Consider the following 16308-nt stretch of genomic DNA (forward strand, 5'->3'; position numbering starts at 1 on the left):
TTCAATAATAATCTCGATGATCTTTATGATAAAACTTACGTTGATAAGGTCAAGAATCAAATACAGATGGTACATGTAAAGAACAGTATGGAAATAGTTCCTTGGAGACTGATTGTAAACTTAATGACTCTGTCTTTCTGGAAATATTACTCATGAAAATTCTTGGAACTACCACGTCCTACTCCTCTTGAAAAGAAAGAGTGCAATAATTTAGAATGTGCTCTTATTAAAGAAATCAATGATATTGAACATAACAGTGAAATTGTTGATCATACCTTTTTAGAAGATGAAAAACAGTTTCTAGAAGAGAAAAAAGATGGCCACTTTGTTCGATCTAGGGCAAAATGGGTAGAGCTTGGGGAAAAACCTACGAAATAATTTTATCACCTTGATTCTAGAAACTTTCTTAACAAAACAAAAAGATTGTTAACTCAAGAGGAGAGACCATTTATAATCAGTCAGAAATTATGAATAATGTCAAGATATCTATGAAAATTTATATAAAAATTTTGATCATGAACTAGATTATATCGACATTCAGAGTGTGCCTCCTCTCCCACTGTACCATGTTAAGATGATAAGGTCTCAAAGAAACTTGAGGAACATTTTTCAGAAAAAGAAGTTCTCCAAGTTCCTAAAGATATGAAAACCAGTAAGTCAACAGGCAGTGATGGTTTTACGGCCGAGTTTTTAAAATTCTTTTGGAATAATTTAAAGTATTTTATAATTAGTGCCATCAATGGCATATTAATTAAAAAAACAATTACAAATATCACAGAGGCTTGGTATAATTTCTCGTTTACCAAAGGGTGACAAAACTAGGCAGTTTATGAAAAACTTGAGACCTATCACACTTCTAAATGGGTCTTTCATCAGGTTATATAAGCTTTAGGATTTAATCCACCCTAGACACGCTAATTGCGGATACCCAAACCGGGTTTATTCAGGGCAGGTTAATACGTGAAAATGCTAGATTTATTTATGATATTATTGATTATACAGAATTAAATAACATTCCAGGCCTTGTTATGTTAATTAATTTTGAGAAAGCTTTTGATTCTATCTCGTGGTCATTCATTGTTAAAGTTTTAGAATTTACTTGAATTGGTAAATATATAATTGACTGGGTGAAAATTTGAATATCAATTTTAAAGCTGCAATTATGCAAAGTGGTTACTTATCGGATCAATTTAGTATTCAACGTGGTTGTCGACAATGTGACCCAGTTGCCCCTTATCTATTTATACTTTGTTCAGAAATACTTTCTTTCTTGATAAAACAAAGAAATAAAAGGTAGATTTATCAATAACAAGTAATATGAACTACCACAGTATGCCGATGACACATTACTAACGCTTGATGGTTCGGAACAGTCTCTTTTTGAACCTCTTAATACTTTAAAAAATTTTGCAAGATTATCTGGTTTAAAATGAACAGTTAAAAAACTTACACTATTTTAATTGGCTAAAGAAAATGTTCTACTAAAGATTTTCATCATACTAAGTGGAAACTAGAAATTCAATTTATTAGGTATTTTTTTTTCCAGTTCATCTCAATCAATAATGTTGACAAATTATGATATACAATCACCAAAGATATTGGCATTGATTCAGCCATGTGATAGACGAATTCCTACTCCTATTGGAAGAATAACCGTAATTAATAAACTTATATTGCCAAAGCTCAATCATTTTTTTTATTTCTACCAGACCCAGTTAAGAATTTTTGTCATCTTTGACCCAAGAGCTTTTTAAATTTCTATGAAAAGCCAAGTCTGATAAAATCAACAGGAAGTTACCTAAAAATATTTAAATGATAGACTTAATATGGTCAATATTGATAAATTTATAATATCTTTAAAAGTTCGCGGAAGAAAAAATTCTGTATTTTGCTGCTGATTTATCAAGACACTTTTAGGAAAGACAAATAACAACTTCTGGGTTGATGTTTTAAAATCATGGTTGTATGTACTGGCATCATATATTGGCAACTTACAAAATTCTGACAAGGTTACTTTATCTCCTGTATGGTACACTTCTAAGATAAAAAGGGTGTAAAAAGTGGTAATGATTTCTTAGATGATAATTAAACGTTTCTATCAAAAGATATGTTTGAAAACAAATTTAACATTAATCATGTATGCACAATGCAATTTAATAGCATTATAAGTGCCATTGCAAAGTTTACAAGACTTTCTTGTGTCACTAAAGAACTGTATTGTTATATTATTGGTCCAATTATACCATTGTTTTATGAGCCATTGTTCTGTTATAAGATTTTATCAATATTTTCTATAAAAATACATGTGTATTAACACTAAAGACAAAACTCCAGCTTCTATTGACAGATGGAACCCGGAAATGTCACTTAATGCATATGGTTATTTCGAAAAAAAGACTTAAGATGTGTTTAAACTGTGTTTTAATTTGACCAAAGATTCTGCTGCTCAATGGTTCCAGTATAGAATTTAACACAGAATTTTCCAAGTTAAAAATTATCCGAAGAAGATAAAAGCCAGTAATAATGTTGATTGCACATTCTGTGGGAATTCTACCGAGCATATCTTCATTACATGTTCCTATTATTTATCTATGTGGAGTCAGTTTAGAGAATGGCTCTTAATTGTCAATTGTAGTTTTTAAGAATAAGTTCAAAATGTAATTTTTTGATCTTACGACAGACGACAACAAATTGCAATAGGTCACTTAATATCTTGAGTGACTCAGGTGTGCTAAAACGTTTCCATTCTAAAATATTGATATACTAAACAATTTCAATTCTTTTTAATCAATTAAAATGAATTACAATCCGTTTTGCACGTTAATGTTTTGGACATTTGTAGATTCCCCTATTGCACTATCAGTGCTCGTACACAGTTTTCATCAGGACAACAGAAAACTTCTCCATGTGTTTTATTTGCCAGCATTTTCAGGAGAAGACAGTCGTCTTTCTGAATCAAAATCCATAAAACATTTTAAAAACCAGATACACGTACAAAAAACAGTTAGGCAATAGGGAACCATTCGTAAAGCTTGATGAGTTGATCAAATACAGTCGGGAATTCTTTTTGAGAATTGGAAAGGCATAGCCTACATCCTCTTCTCTTCTCAAGCACTCTTGTTTTGATTCGGGAAAATGTGTCTATGTTGGAACCGAAGACGGTCGACGCTTCGACCCATCTTCGATTTCAGTTTTCCTGAATTTTCGTAACAGGCCTAATTTTTCTACATTTTAAACATTAATGTATGCCTATATCACAAACATATCAACAAAAACCGGCTGTCAAATCATTTTCGCAACTTCTACATCCTGGGTTTAAATTTGTTTATCATATTGTTTATCTAGTTTAAAGCAGATTAAATGTTTGTGTTCCGGAAAAAATTGGAAACGCATTTAAGACAATAATTCTAAAAACGTTACTGAATCATCTAAACCCTACAATGTACAAACAAATAGTGAGTACCAAAATTACTAAAAGGTTAATAAGAAAAATAACTTTATATAAAGTCTAAAATCAGAACAATATTTTTCCAGTTTTTCCGACTATAATTTATTTTTTATTTTTTAAACCCCTTATAGCGAGCTATCTCATAATTTAAACCCGGAATATAGAAGTTGAGAAAATTATTTGACAGCGGGTTTTTGTTAATATTTTTGTGATATACATGTATGCATGCATTAATGTTTAAAATGTAGAAAAAATAGGCCTGTTACGAAAATTTAGGGAAACTGGAGTCGAAACATGGGTTGAAGAGTAGACCGTCTTCGGTTCCGACTTTTACACGTTTTCAAGAATCAAAATATGAGGGCTTGCAAAAAGAAGTTGGATGTAGGCTTTACTTCTCCACTTCTATAAAGAGAATAACAGTCGGGGTAATCAAATTAAATAAAAACAAGCATAACAGGCTTTAGTAAAGTTTTGATCTGGTACTATTATATTTGATTATTTCAAATATTACCATGATGCAGTGCGTAGTGAATTTGAATCCTGTGATAGAGAGAGATCGGACCATACAGATATCCGACACATGGCAGGTGGTGTTCCATGTGCACTTTATATGCTCGGTACAGCTAGGGCAAGCAACACCTAGATGATTTATCAGTTAATTACTTGATTTCTATTTTAATGAAATTCTAACAGACGTAGAATTCATTACATTACAAAACAGACACTTTACATATACCTTTCATTAAACAGTTAATTATTAATTCAAAATTTATAGATATTTTTTTAGTTTTTTAAACAGTTGTACAACTAAATATGATACAATTAAGAGTAAGGAAAAATTAAAATTCATTTTTCTTTCTTTAATATTTAAAGAAATAATAAAAATAGCGTTGAATTACATTTTTTAAAGATATGATGTGATATTACATAGCTAGTTTCTTCTAATTTGCTCCCAACTTTCTTTTCTCTTGATGAGACAATGTTTGATTCTTTAAAAAATCGCAACGTTGAAAAAACGTGAGATTCAGACATTATTCTAATCAACAATTTTGTATATAGTAAAAAAAAAAACCCTTTATGATATCATTTTTAAGCTAAAAACTATTATTCAGTACAAAAAAAACCCATTAATTCTAATCATATGATATTATGTTTATTTTAGAAAATTAAATACTCTCCACTCACCTGCTGGTGGAGCTAAACAAAAAAAAGGAATAAACATAAAAGGATATAAAATATAATATAATAGATAGATATGCAAAAATATATAAAAAAAATTATATGAAAAAGCCACGTTTTACTTACTTTGACATGGAACTTGAATACAGTTATTTATTTCAAACAACGGTCCGGTACAATTGAGACCCCCGTACTTTGGTGGAATACAGGCCCTGGATCTCACCCTTGATCCGCTCCCACAGGTTACACTGCACGGTGACCAGTCTCCCCAGGCCAATAAGACACCATTCACTTTCAAAAATTTCAAGAATTTCTACATGTCTATCTATCTATCTATCTATCTATCTATCTATCTATCTATCTATCTATCTATCCATTCATCTATCTATTCATCCATGTATGTTTCAATCTATATTTTCATTTTCCGGTGTATTTGACAGTGATGACACTAATAATAGATTTTATAATGTATAACTAAATACATTTCTTAATGACTATGTCGCATAATTTTTTTGAAATTATATAAATATGAAGTAAAATTAATATAACTGACCATTAGATATTATAAGGTGATCGAATACGGTCGTGTGTGATCAGAAACCGTCTGTTATATAACTCTCAGGGCTGTCTGGATTTGATCAACCCTGACCTAATTTGATCCCCTGATAATACTTAAAGAATGTTTCCCTATTATTTGAATCTAAATATATATATTTATATCTATCTTTTCATGCATCAAGCTATTTTTATAATCAGGTAATTTTGTGCTAATCAGAGCACGACTATTTTAATGTGTAATGAACCATTCTAATGTATCACACCGACAATCGACCAATCAAATTGAACTTCATTATTTCTGTACTGTTTACCGGCAGCTTTACAGTTGCAGCGCCTTTTATCATGTTCATATGGCATTGAATCCTAATCCCAATTCAGATAAACGTGTGCTAGCCTGGTTCCCCGAACTAACCATAATCTTGCACAGGAACCAGGCTAGCTCATGCGCAAGCTGAATTTCCCCCAAAGCATCCGGTTTAATCGCAATTCTATATTTTCTGCTTATAAATCAAATGTGCAGGGCTTCTTAGTGTGATTGATTTTGGATGTAACAAAGAATGTTGAAAATAAGGGGTGATAGGAAGGTTATCACGTGGCTTTTATTGATCACATTGCAGATATAACATAATAGTTATGATTAATTAACTCTTTGGATGTCAAGATGCTCGTATCTTTTATTTATTCTATAGATACGTTTTAGTTGATATATCCAATTTGATTTGTGAGTCCAAATACAACTTTTTAGTCTTTTTTGTATACTGATATATTCTGATCAGTTGATTTAAATAACATTTTTTAATTAACAGAAAATAGATTAGCGGAATTTAACGTGTTTATTTGCATAAGAGGTTTTAATGTTAATCTATGTATCCATTAATCCATACATCCCATTTAAAATCGTATAGCTGAATACATTTCATCACTGATTTTATTACGTACAGTCTATGGCATGACTTTGGCATGACATAAAATGAATTTTGAATATTTTTGGGTGATAAAATACGGCCGTGCATGATGATATCTATCATAAAGTTCCCTAACCTTAATTGGATTTGATCACCCCTTACAGAATCACCTTACAGTACTTAAAGAATGTTTACATGTTGCTTCTATCTATCTATCTATCTATCTATCTATCTATCTATCTATCTATCTATCTATCTATCTATCTATCTATCTATCTATCTATCTATCTATCTATAATCTCGCACAGAATCCAGGCTAGCTCATACGCAAGCTGAATATACTTAATATACTAGTACAGCAGTTTACAGTTGACAGATACATCTTCAAATACCTGGACATGGGTTTCCATTGCAATGTTCACTCATATGTGATTCCCCCCGACACTGGTGGCCGCCGTAGGCTGGAGTCGGGTGGTTACAAGTTCGAGTCCTTGTTCTTACTCCTCCACCACACGTGACACTACACGCGGATGGATGATTCCACCCTGACCACCCTCCGTTTACTGTATAAATGAAATGTGTAGTGCTGTGTAGTTTGGTTGATTTGACCATTTAATTTTTAATTAGCAAAACGTTGCACGTACCGTATATTAAAAATCCAGAATTTATTTACATATGTTTTCTACGTATGAAAAAATGATTTAAATAACGATTGACAGGGTGACTCCAAAACCAAATTTTTTTAGTCTTTTTTAGTATATTGACATATTCTGATCAGTTGTTTTAAATAACATTTTCTAATTTATAGAAAATAAATAGGTAAATCAACGTTTTTAATTTGCGTAAGAGGTTTAAATGTTAATTGAAAAATCCAGAGACTTAATACGTTTTTGATATTTTAAAACGAAAAAATGCAACAATAAGTCATCTTTTTTAATTGACATGTTTTGTTAAAAAAGACAGTTGAGTGTTCATTTTTCAACATCTTTTAATCTATCTATCTATCTATCTATCTATCTATCTATCTATCTATCTATCTATCTATCTATCTATCTATCTATCTAATATTTATCTATCTATCTATCTATCTATCTATCTATCTATCTATCTATCTATCTATCTATCTGTCTGTCTGTCTATCTGTCTGTCTGTCTATCCATCCATCCACTTATCTATCTTTCTATTTATTTTTCAATGTTTAATAACATTGTCCCGTGTAATTGACATTGATAACGCTAAGAATCGATTTAAAAATGTATAGCTGAATACATTTTATCAATGACTATGTCACGTACAGTCATAACAAATAATATAGATATACGTTAAATGAGTTAAAATGACCTTTAGATATTATTGGGCGATCAAATACGGTCTTTTTATGCACGACTGTATATTTTGTAAATGAGTAATTGTCGGCTGAATGGAGCATGACAATTTCAAAAAGTAAACAATCAAAAGGTATCACAACGACAATCAACCAATTAGAATGAACTTATATTATGGTTTCATATATCCTTCATTTTTCGTAAAGAGGATTTTTTCCAAGGTGTATGCAACAGTGCAGTCTAAACATACAAACAAAAAACACGTGGTTAATGGGGTGTGGGGCTAAATGTTAAGTAAATGGTGTATCGTGTGCCCTTTTACGTGTTTACTGATGATATAGATAACAAACTGCCAGAAAGAAATTGGCAAGAGAAATACAAACTGACGTTTCAGTTGCTTTTCTTTTTACCTCTGTGGTGTTTAACCACTAAATGTGTATGTGGTATCACGTATAGTCCTGGACCGCATTTTACAAAAGAACTTAGGACAAAATCGTAAATATTACTAGTATCATGGAATGATCTTTGAAGAAGATAAAATATACAAAACCATTTATTTACAACTGTTTTGATTTTAATTCCTATATTTTACAGCCAATAGAATAAAACATTGATTAATTTGTAATTGAAAGCATTCAAGATTTTGGTCGTAAGTCGTTCTTTTGCAAAACGCAGTCCTGACTTTTTACCTCAGAAAGGACTATATATGATTTGAGCCCAAAACGGCCCCTAAAATGAATATCATCACATATTTTGCTATTATTCTTTGTTTTCTTTGTACAGATATACATATGAAGTTTTTCAATAATTTCCATTTTGATTCAAGTGATTTTGATTCCCTGTTCTACTCATAATCTGGCATAGGAACCAGGCTAGCTCATGCGCAGGCTGAATTTTTCCTATGGCATCCTGTTTAATCTCGAGTCCATATTTTCTGTTTGGACCTCAATTATTTTTTCCATCTGGAAAATGATTACGTTATTAAAAATATTCAATTTACTATAGTCTGATCTAAGATATTTTTGCAACATATTTTTCTTAAATCATTCGATATTTATTAATATTTCTTGATTCAGACGATGTTTATTTGATAGTATGAAAAAATTCAAAGGTTTCCCTTTTGAAACGCCCCCTCTAGCTTGCCAGGTTTCAATACACGGCTAAAAATAGAAAGTCTACGGGGATTTTGCATTGCATCAGCCATAATTAAGCCCTGATGATAACGTTGAAAAATTGAAAAATTGTGCGAGACATTCTAAGAGAAATGATGTCAACATTCCCAATTATGAATCACCGTAGGAAACCTGTTTTAGTTCCTTTGAATTTTTACGAAGTAAACATGAAAATATGAGAATGAGGTTATATTCTTTTACAGGTATCTGTATTTTTGTTAAAAGTCGTGCAAATGTGCAGCATTAATATCATGGGGCAGACTATAGCATATCAGTTTACAGTTGACAGAAACATCTTAGATTACCTGGACAATGGTTTTCATTGCAATGTTCACTCATGTGTGATACCCCCGGACACTGGTGGCCACCATTGGCTGGAGTTGGGTGGTTACAGGCTCGAGTCCTTGTTCTTACTCCTCCACCACACGTGACACTACACGCGGATGGATGATTCCACCCTGACCACCCTCCGTTTACTGTATAAATGAAATGTGTAGTGCTGTGTAGTTTGATTGGTTTTACCTTTTGATTTTTTACTTGGCAAAAGGTATTAACGTTGCACGTACCGTATTTAAAAAATCTACAATGCATTTACATATGTTTTCTCATATGAAAAGAATCATTTAAATGAGGAATAACAGGGTGACTCCAAAACCAATTTTTTTAAAGTCTTTTTTAGTATATTGATATATTCTGATCAATTGTTTGTGATAAAATCAATTAATTTATAGTATAATAAACTAAGAAAATTTAACATTTATTTACGTAATGGTTTAGATATTATAAACATGAATAAAGCTAAAGATTGAATTACTTTTTTATGTTTTAAATCGGAAACTGCCTCAATAAGACATCGATCATTCCAAAAAAGGAGTATGGGTGATTCTTATTGTAGTGCATGCATCTCCGTTAAATGCCAAGAAAGTGGTCATAATATATTTATATCTTCTAAAGCACTTTATATCTTATAAATCACATATTAATGTTGATATGTAACATTTTTCAGAGCATTCAATTAGCGTTTTTTGTTCGAAAAATACAAACCTGTTGATGTTTTTCTTATTTTCACAAAATGATTGTATTACTATGTACAAATAGTTCATTATTACAATTAATTATCAAATTGCGTTTCTATTGATAAAAGATTAAATAAACTTTGCAAAATAATTGGAAGGATATTAGTTATTTGATTATAAAACTAACCCCCTGCTCCCCCCGAAAAAAAACAAAAAACAAAAAACAAATCACATAGCAAAATCACAAGCTAGAATCGAATGGCAATATTTCTCATGCAAGGCACAGAGTGTCCACCACAAATATACAAGAATGTTGAAGAGGACTCTTAATTTTGATGAGTAAAAACTTTCTAAAAAATCAATGACAAGTATTTTTACATTTAATCGTCTTTATCCATCCTCTAGGAATTGTTGCCAACTTATAGGAAAATTGCTGCTTTTATTTCTCCAATCCATGCATTTTTTAAATCTGATCAAGACAGTGTTGTGTCAGAAACAAGAAACTGCGATAAATATTTTTTTTTATCAGAAAAAGTAATTATTTGATAAGACGGCTTTGAATACTAAGTACTCACAGATTTTTATTTCTACTATTACAAGAAGTACACAACGCCGCCATCTTGGATTCATTTAAAACTGTCAGATTAGTTTGAGTTTTTGCTTGAAACTAAGCACTAAAATCATTTTACATTCCTCCCCGTCTTCAGATCGGTCATTCAACATTTAAGTTAACAACAAATTCAACCAAAATCGACGCATAATATAACGGAGGACAAAAGTTGTCACCTTAAGATAAGATACCCCTTCTACATGTATGTATGTTTGTGTAAATATTTAAAAATATGTGCATTCATAAACATGTTTATAAAAACTTTGTATAAAAAAAAGATGAATAAATATTATCCACTTCCGTCAATTTAACTGGTATTTTGCTTGAAATCTATGCCTATTGAATATGCGTATTAGTGCTAAATTCAGAAGAGAATAGCTAAGGTACGACGTATTTATGTGTTATAAAAACTTTAATGTCTCAAATCTACGACAGTAGATGCAAATTCAAGGGTGATATTTATTACTGACAGGCACCGTTTCGGTTAAATCAGTTGTAAGCTTAGACGCTGAAGGACCGATCGGGAGAGAGAGATGATTGCAAAATGGTTTTACCGATGAGTTTCTAGCAAATTTAAGCTTTTATACTGCAAAAAATATATAAGGTATCCAGGTATCTCTGGATACATTCCTTAAAATAATTGCACAACAGTCTTGTAGCAATTTTAATGACACGCGTTAGGTTAAAAAGCTTTGGTTCAACTACACCCGGTTTTGACGTATACATGTAGATATTAATTCTAATAAACAAAAATCTAAAAGCAGCATCAACACACTAAAAAAACAAACAAACAATCAAAACCATACCTGGACAGTGCGAAGCGCCACATCCTGACGTTTCGACAGTACTTCCCCCGCATGGAGCCCCACCGTGTTCTGGAGGGTGACATACCCGAGTTCGTGTCCTGGTCCCTTGACAGGTTGCTGAGCAGGAGCCCCAATGTCCCCATGCTGTCAGGTGGCCGTCAACTTAAATAAAAGAGCAACGTCCGTTTAGGTTCTCCGATCCAACCTCAAAGTATTCCTTTGTCATAAATTTTTTTAGATGTTATACAAGCAATTTATTAAATATCCCACGATGGATATAAAATGAATATACAATTTAAGATAAAAAGAAAGAAGGTTGTGCCGGTGTGTCGGTGGCTGGAACCCCTTTACCCACATGCATATGCAGTAGATCTCCGTGGATCAACTAAGCCAAGCATTTCGTTGAATAAATGACAGTAATACTGCCACTAAAGGTTTAATCAATTTGTCAAGATCGATTGTCGTTGATCAATTTTTAATCTGTTTTTTGACAATCTTTTACAGATGTTTCAAAATTGACAATGAAAAGTTTATTCTTTAACAAACATCAAACACTTTTCAAGGCGTCCTTTACACATTTTTGAACCAAATTATGATGTTTTTACGTAAGATGTGTTATAATAATGGTTATAAACTGTTAACATTTAAATTTACGATATCTATGTTGTAATATCTGGTTTATAACTAGGAATGAAAAAAGACATTTTAAAACCTAAACTATACATGTGGTACATTTACGTAGTAATACTAATTTTATCCAGCATGACCTTAAAAATTTATTAGTAAACGTATTTTTCTTAATTTTTTTTTATATTCAAGAATACCACATTTGGATAAAAAATAGTTTTGAAGTCATTGGCCTGTTGTTGGTCTTTACATGTACAATTAAATTCTATTGGTAAATCTTTGGTCAAATTCCAAGAGAGCTCAGATTTCAATATTATACAATTTACATGTACTTTAAAAACTCTAGCATTCAAAGAATGAAGTCAGATTTTTAGAGCCCAAGGTTGTAGTGAAGTATCTTATTTTTAAAAAAATGACATTGACAATTAAGTTTCTTATCATTGATATTTCCATTAACATTGGGTAAAGTATGAAAGGTTGTGTGAGGATACGTGAAAATAGATTTGATTACGTACATGAGAGATAAATAAACAAATGATGAAGTAAAGAATTCGTGTAATCAGTTGTTCCAATTAATTACACGAAGTTTTAGCAATGAGTTTTAAATTGACAAAATATATAATCTGACTTGATCTACATGTACAACTATATACCACTGAATATGTGCCTTGCTATATAGACATGTCAAATCCATGTATTGCAGAATAATGAATTAATAGTTATTGTCACCTGAATCTGCAATTTGTGAAATATTGTATCTGTTGTGTTTATTTAGAATTTGAACTATGTACATTCAAATATTGATTAGTTAATAAAAGTCACCTTAAAGAGAAAATTCATGCAAATTGGTTATCAGTGCAATATTTTAGATATAATAATTCACGAAGATACATGTATATGTCAGGATATCTAAATTAACCCAACACAATGTAATGACAAATCATTCAGCTTTTAAGATCTTTAGACCCCCCCGAAAAACAACGCATAAAAACAGCATGATATGGGGGGGGGGGGGTGCTAGGTGTTCTGTTTGATGGAAACCCCATAAAATACGTACGTAAATACGTAGTCTCAATCTTTTTGCCTTATGGAACATTTACATATAAACAAACACCAGATCGTGTTTGAAGGAAATAAAGAATCTTTAAATACCAGAAAGATTGTGTTCGTTTACAGAAAAGTGTATTCAGAAACATCATTTAAAAAATTAGAATTTAACAATTCAGTAAAATTTTGTATTTCTGATTCGTTGAGACAATTGTGTACCTGAAATATCCGGATACGTGTCGCGCTAAATATTAATTAAAATACCTGGTGGGCAGGTATGTGTTCTGGGATGACAATGCGAGGTCCTTGAAGACGATCCATCACATGATCCGTGATGTGAACAGGTCCTATGGGAAACCATTGTTCCTCTCCCACAGGTCACGCTGCAGTGGCCCCAAGCTCCCCATGTACTCCAACGTGCTATACATAAGAGTAACATTTTTATTCAAACTGTTTAATTGGTCTATCAATCATTGGCATGTCGCTAAAATGACGATCATATCTTTTCATTGTTATGAACAATAAACACAATTCAAGTACATTTTCAATTAGGTTTTTTTCAAAACGTTAATTTAAAGAATAATTCATTTTGCTTAAAAAAACCCCAAAGGATATAATACCAGTATTGGTTTGTACGCAATGAAATCTTCCCTAAGACTCATTTCGGCTTCATTGTATTAAACCATGCGACTGTTATACTGTCTGACCATGTTCAAATATATATAAATTTAAAACTGCTATTCATTTCTTTTATATTTGCAGCGACATCAGGCATGGGACATGCTGTTTAGTGAATAAACGAAACAAGGAAATGAACGTCATAAGGCAAGACTCCTAATTGGTGACTGCTTTTTGGAATTTTATGTGATTTTATTAACATGATACTGAAATATATGACTTTGTAAACAATTTGTCCTAATTTATCTGTTTCTTATTCAATAGTTGAACTATGAAATTGCAATAACCAGATTGTATGTATTGTTCTCTATACAAAATTCCGAGTTTATCCTTGTGTATTCTTATTGAACTTGTCAAAAATATTACATAATTTTTATCATTCTGTGTCTAAAAATAAAAGGTGTACAATGAGTTCATGGATGCACTGTTCATGAGACGAATTTGCAAATTCTTATCTGTTGTCATCATGATGTAAGCACGACGGCCAGACTCGTCTTGACGCGTGCATGAATTATGTAAAACACCGCAAAATCAACAAGATAACTTAATCTTGATACTTTTCTTTTTTCATGTGTATAATAATTCAATACCAGTGCTTTTTAGCTCACCTGAGCTGAAAGCTCAAATGAGCTATTCTGATCACATTTTGTCTGTCGTCCGTCTGTCCGTCTGTCCGTCCGTAAACTTTTCACATTTTCAACATCTTCTCAAGAACTACTGGGCCAATTTCAACCAAACTTGGCACAAATCATCCTTAGGCATAGGGGATTCAAAGTTGTGAAAATTAAGAGCCACACCCGTTTTCAAGGGGAGATAATTAGAAATTAATGAAAAATTTCGAGAAATTTTCAAAAATCTTCTTTCTCAAGAACCAGAAAGCCAGGAAAGCTGAAACCTGTGTGGAACCATCCTCAGGTAGTGTAGATTCAAAGTTGTGAAATTCATGACCCCCAGGGGTAGGGTGGGGCCACAATGGGGGGGTCGAAGTTTTACATAGGAGTATATAGAGTAAATCTTTAAAAATCTTCTTCTCAGAAACTAAACAGCCAAGAAAACTGAATCTTGTGTGGAACCATCCTCAGGTAGTGTAGATTCAAAGTTGTGAAAATCATGACCCCTGGGGGTAGGGTGGGGCCACAATGGGGGGTCGAAGCTTTACATAGGAAAATATAGAGTACATCTTTAAAAATCTTCTTCTCAGAAACAAATCAGCCAGGAAAACTGAAACTTTTGTGGAAGCATCCTCAGGCAGTGTAGATTCAAAGTTGTGAAAATCATGATCCCTGGGGGTAGGGTGAGGCCACATTTGGGGTGGGGGGGTTAAAGTTTTACATAGGAATATATAGAGTAAATCTTTAAAAATCTTCTTCTCAGAAACTGACCAGCAAGATGATTCTTTATAATTGTTAAGACTTTGGCTCCAGGACAATTCTTTGGCCTCACAAGAAGGTTCAGAGTTTGATGTAGCTAAATATCCCATATATATAAACGATTGTAAAGGATCTTTTTGAGAACTGCAATACTCAACATGTGATATGACTATAAAATTGAAGCAGGCAGCTATTTTTTCATTAGAATCTTTTTGGATTACTGTAATGAGTTATTGCCCTTGATTTATTGATTCTTGATTATTTTAATTAATGCATCCACTGTTAACCAATTATTGTGATGATTATTTTTATACAATAATAAATATTCAATATACATGTATATAAGTTGTTCTGCATAAGTAGTTTTGGGTTAGGCTGGATTAGTTTGTTTATTTTTGATTTCCAATTTTTAGATACTATGAATTATTTTAGGCCGGCACATATATATGGACAGTGTCTATTGCATTACGAGGAGCGACTGTCTGGGGTTAACCTTGAACGGGTATGGATAGATTGAGTGTGTGGACATCCCTGCTCTATCTAATCTTCGTGTTTTCTAACCTACGATACAGAGTGTGAGGTCATTCCTGCCCTGTATCGCATTAATACAAGTGTGCGGTCATACCTGCTTGTATTGGTGGTGGTTGCGGCGGAGCACTAGTGTATGGTCATCCCTGCTGGTGTTCTGGCCTTTCTAGCGCAAGTGTGCGGTACTCCCTGCTTGCGTTAGGTTGAGCTGTTGGCGCAAGTGTGTGGTCATCCCTGCTTGCGTTAACGTTGGTACCTGTTCAGTTGCGTAGGTGTGCGGTCATTCCTGCCTGCGTAACGTTGAGTCCCTATATATGTGCAGGAGCGGTGATTAAAGTCTGCTCTTGTAAATAATGGCAGCAATCAGGGCTATCCGAGTTCCAAGGGGGAAAAATGGATTTTATTTATACAGGATCTACATGTATTATTGTACATTGTCCAGATTGTTTGTATTTTGACTCCATTAAGCTGACTTTATCATACCTATTGTTCCTCAGGTGAGCGATGTGGCCCATGGGCCTCTTGTTTTATTTAAAGCAATGTTATTTTAAAAAGAATAGCAATCAGTTTCCATTGTTTTGTTTAAGCAAAAATGTATGTGTGTTAAAATTACAGTACCTGCTACAAAGCTTGCTTTTAATAGTCCAAAGATGATATAAGTGCACAAAATGTTCATGACTGAACTGATCAGAAGACGAAATGCACTTTCTTATCTGTTATTATCATAAAAGTTGTTCGGTTAATCTTGTTTTGACATGCCCGGATGGTACATCAATTTGAAAACTACTACTTCAAACTTCTTTTTAGAAAATTATATAACAATCATATAACGTATTTTTGATAATTTATAATCATTTCAAAATTTATGAAAAGGTAGGCTACGTGAAAAATTGAACTGTATGCTATTTTGTAAACACATACTGAAAATTAATCTACTATTCTGCTGGTATTCTAATTATTTAATTTTATTAGACTTTAAGTAGTTTGAGTATCGCACTACGTCATAATACGGATTTTACAATATTGGTTCAAATTTTAC

At 32.4% G+C, this 16308-nt stretch overlaps 1 protein-coding gene across 2 annotated transcripts; it reads right to left on the reverse strand.

The window, feature by feature from the left end:
* Window positions 1-2788: 2788 nt before the first annotated feature.
* LOC105327170 (coadhesin) lies at window positions 2789-16000 on the reverse strand. 2 transcript variants are annotated; one of them, XM_066084640.1, is made up of 9 exons: window positions 15888-16000; window positions 12958-13113; window positions 11020-11181; window positions 8893-9063; window positions 6483-6653; window positions 4754-4918; window positions 4634-4645; window positions 3960-4087; window positions 2790-2950 (listed from the first exon to the last, which is right to left on the reverse strand). In XM_066084640.1, the coding sequence occupies exons 1-9, from the start codon at window positions 15943-15945 to the stop codon at window positions 2849-2851; spliced, it is 1125 nt and encodes a 374-aa protein (XP_065940712.1). In that variant the 5' UTR covers window positions 15946-16000; the 3' UTR covers window positions 2790-2848. The 2 variants fall into 2 exon arrangements, with proteins under 2 accessions (XP_065940713.1, XP_065940712.1); XM_066084641.1 differs by lacking the exon at window positions 6483-6653 and having other exon boundaries at window positions 2789-2950.
* Window positions 16001-16308: the final 308 nt, after the last annotated feature.

This window comes from Magallana gigas, chromosome 5 (assembly GCF_963853765.1).
Source record: "Magallana gigas chromosome 5, xbMagGiga1.1, whole genome shotgun sequence".
NCBI classification, from domain to species: domain Eukaryota; kingdom Metazoa; phylum Mollusca; class Bivalvia; order Ostreida; family Ostreidae; genus Magallana; species Magallana gigas.

Bases quoted from the DNA above. Each gene is read 5' to 3' on its own strand.
- LOC105327170 (XM_066084640.1), bottom strand. From the start codon at position 15,945: ATGAACATTTTGTGCACTTATATCATCTTTGGACTATTAAAAGCAAGC. The intron at 4,919-6,482 runs GTATTTGAAGAT...AATTTTTGAAAG, and splicing joins CAATGGAAACCCATGTCCAG to TGAATGGTGTCTTATTGGCC. The intron at 2,951-3,959 runs GTAATATTTGAA...ATTTTGATTCAG, and splicing joins TCACTACGCACTGCATCATG to AAAGACGACTGTCTTCTCCT.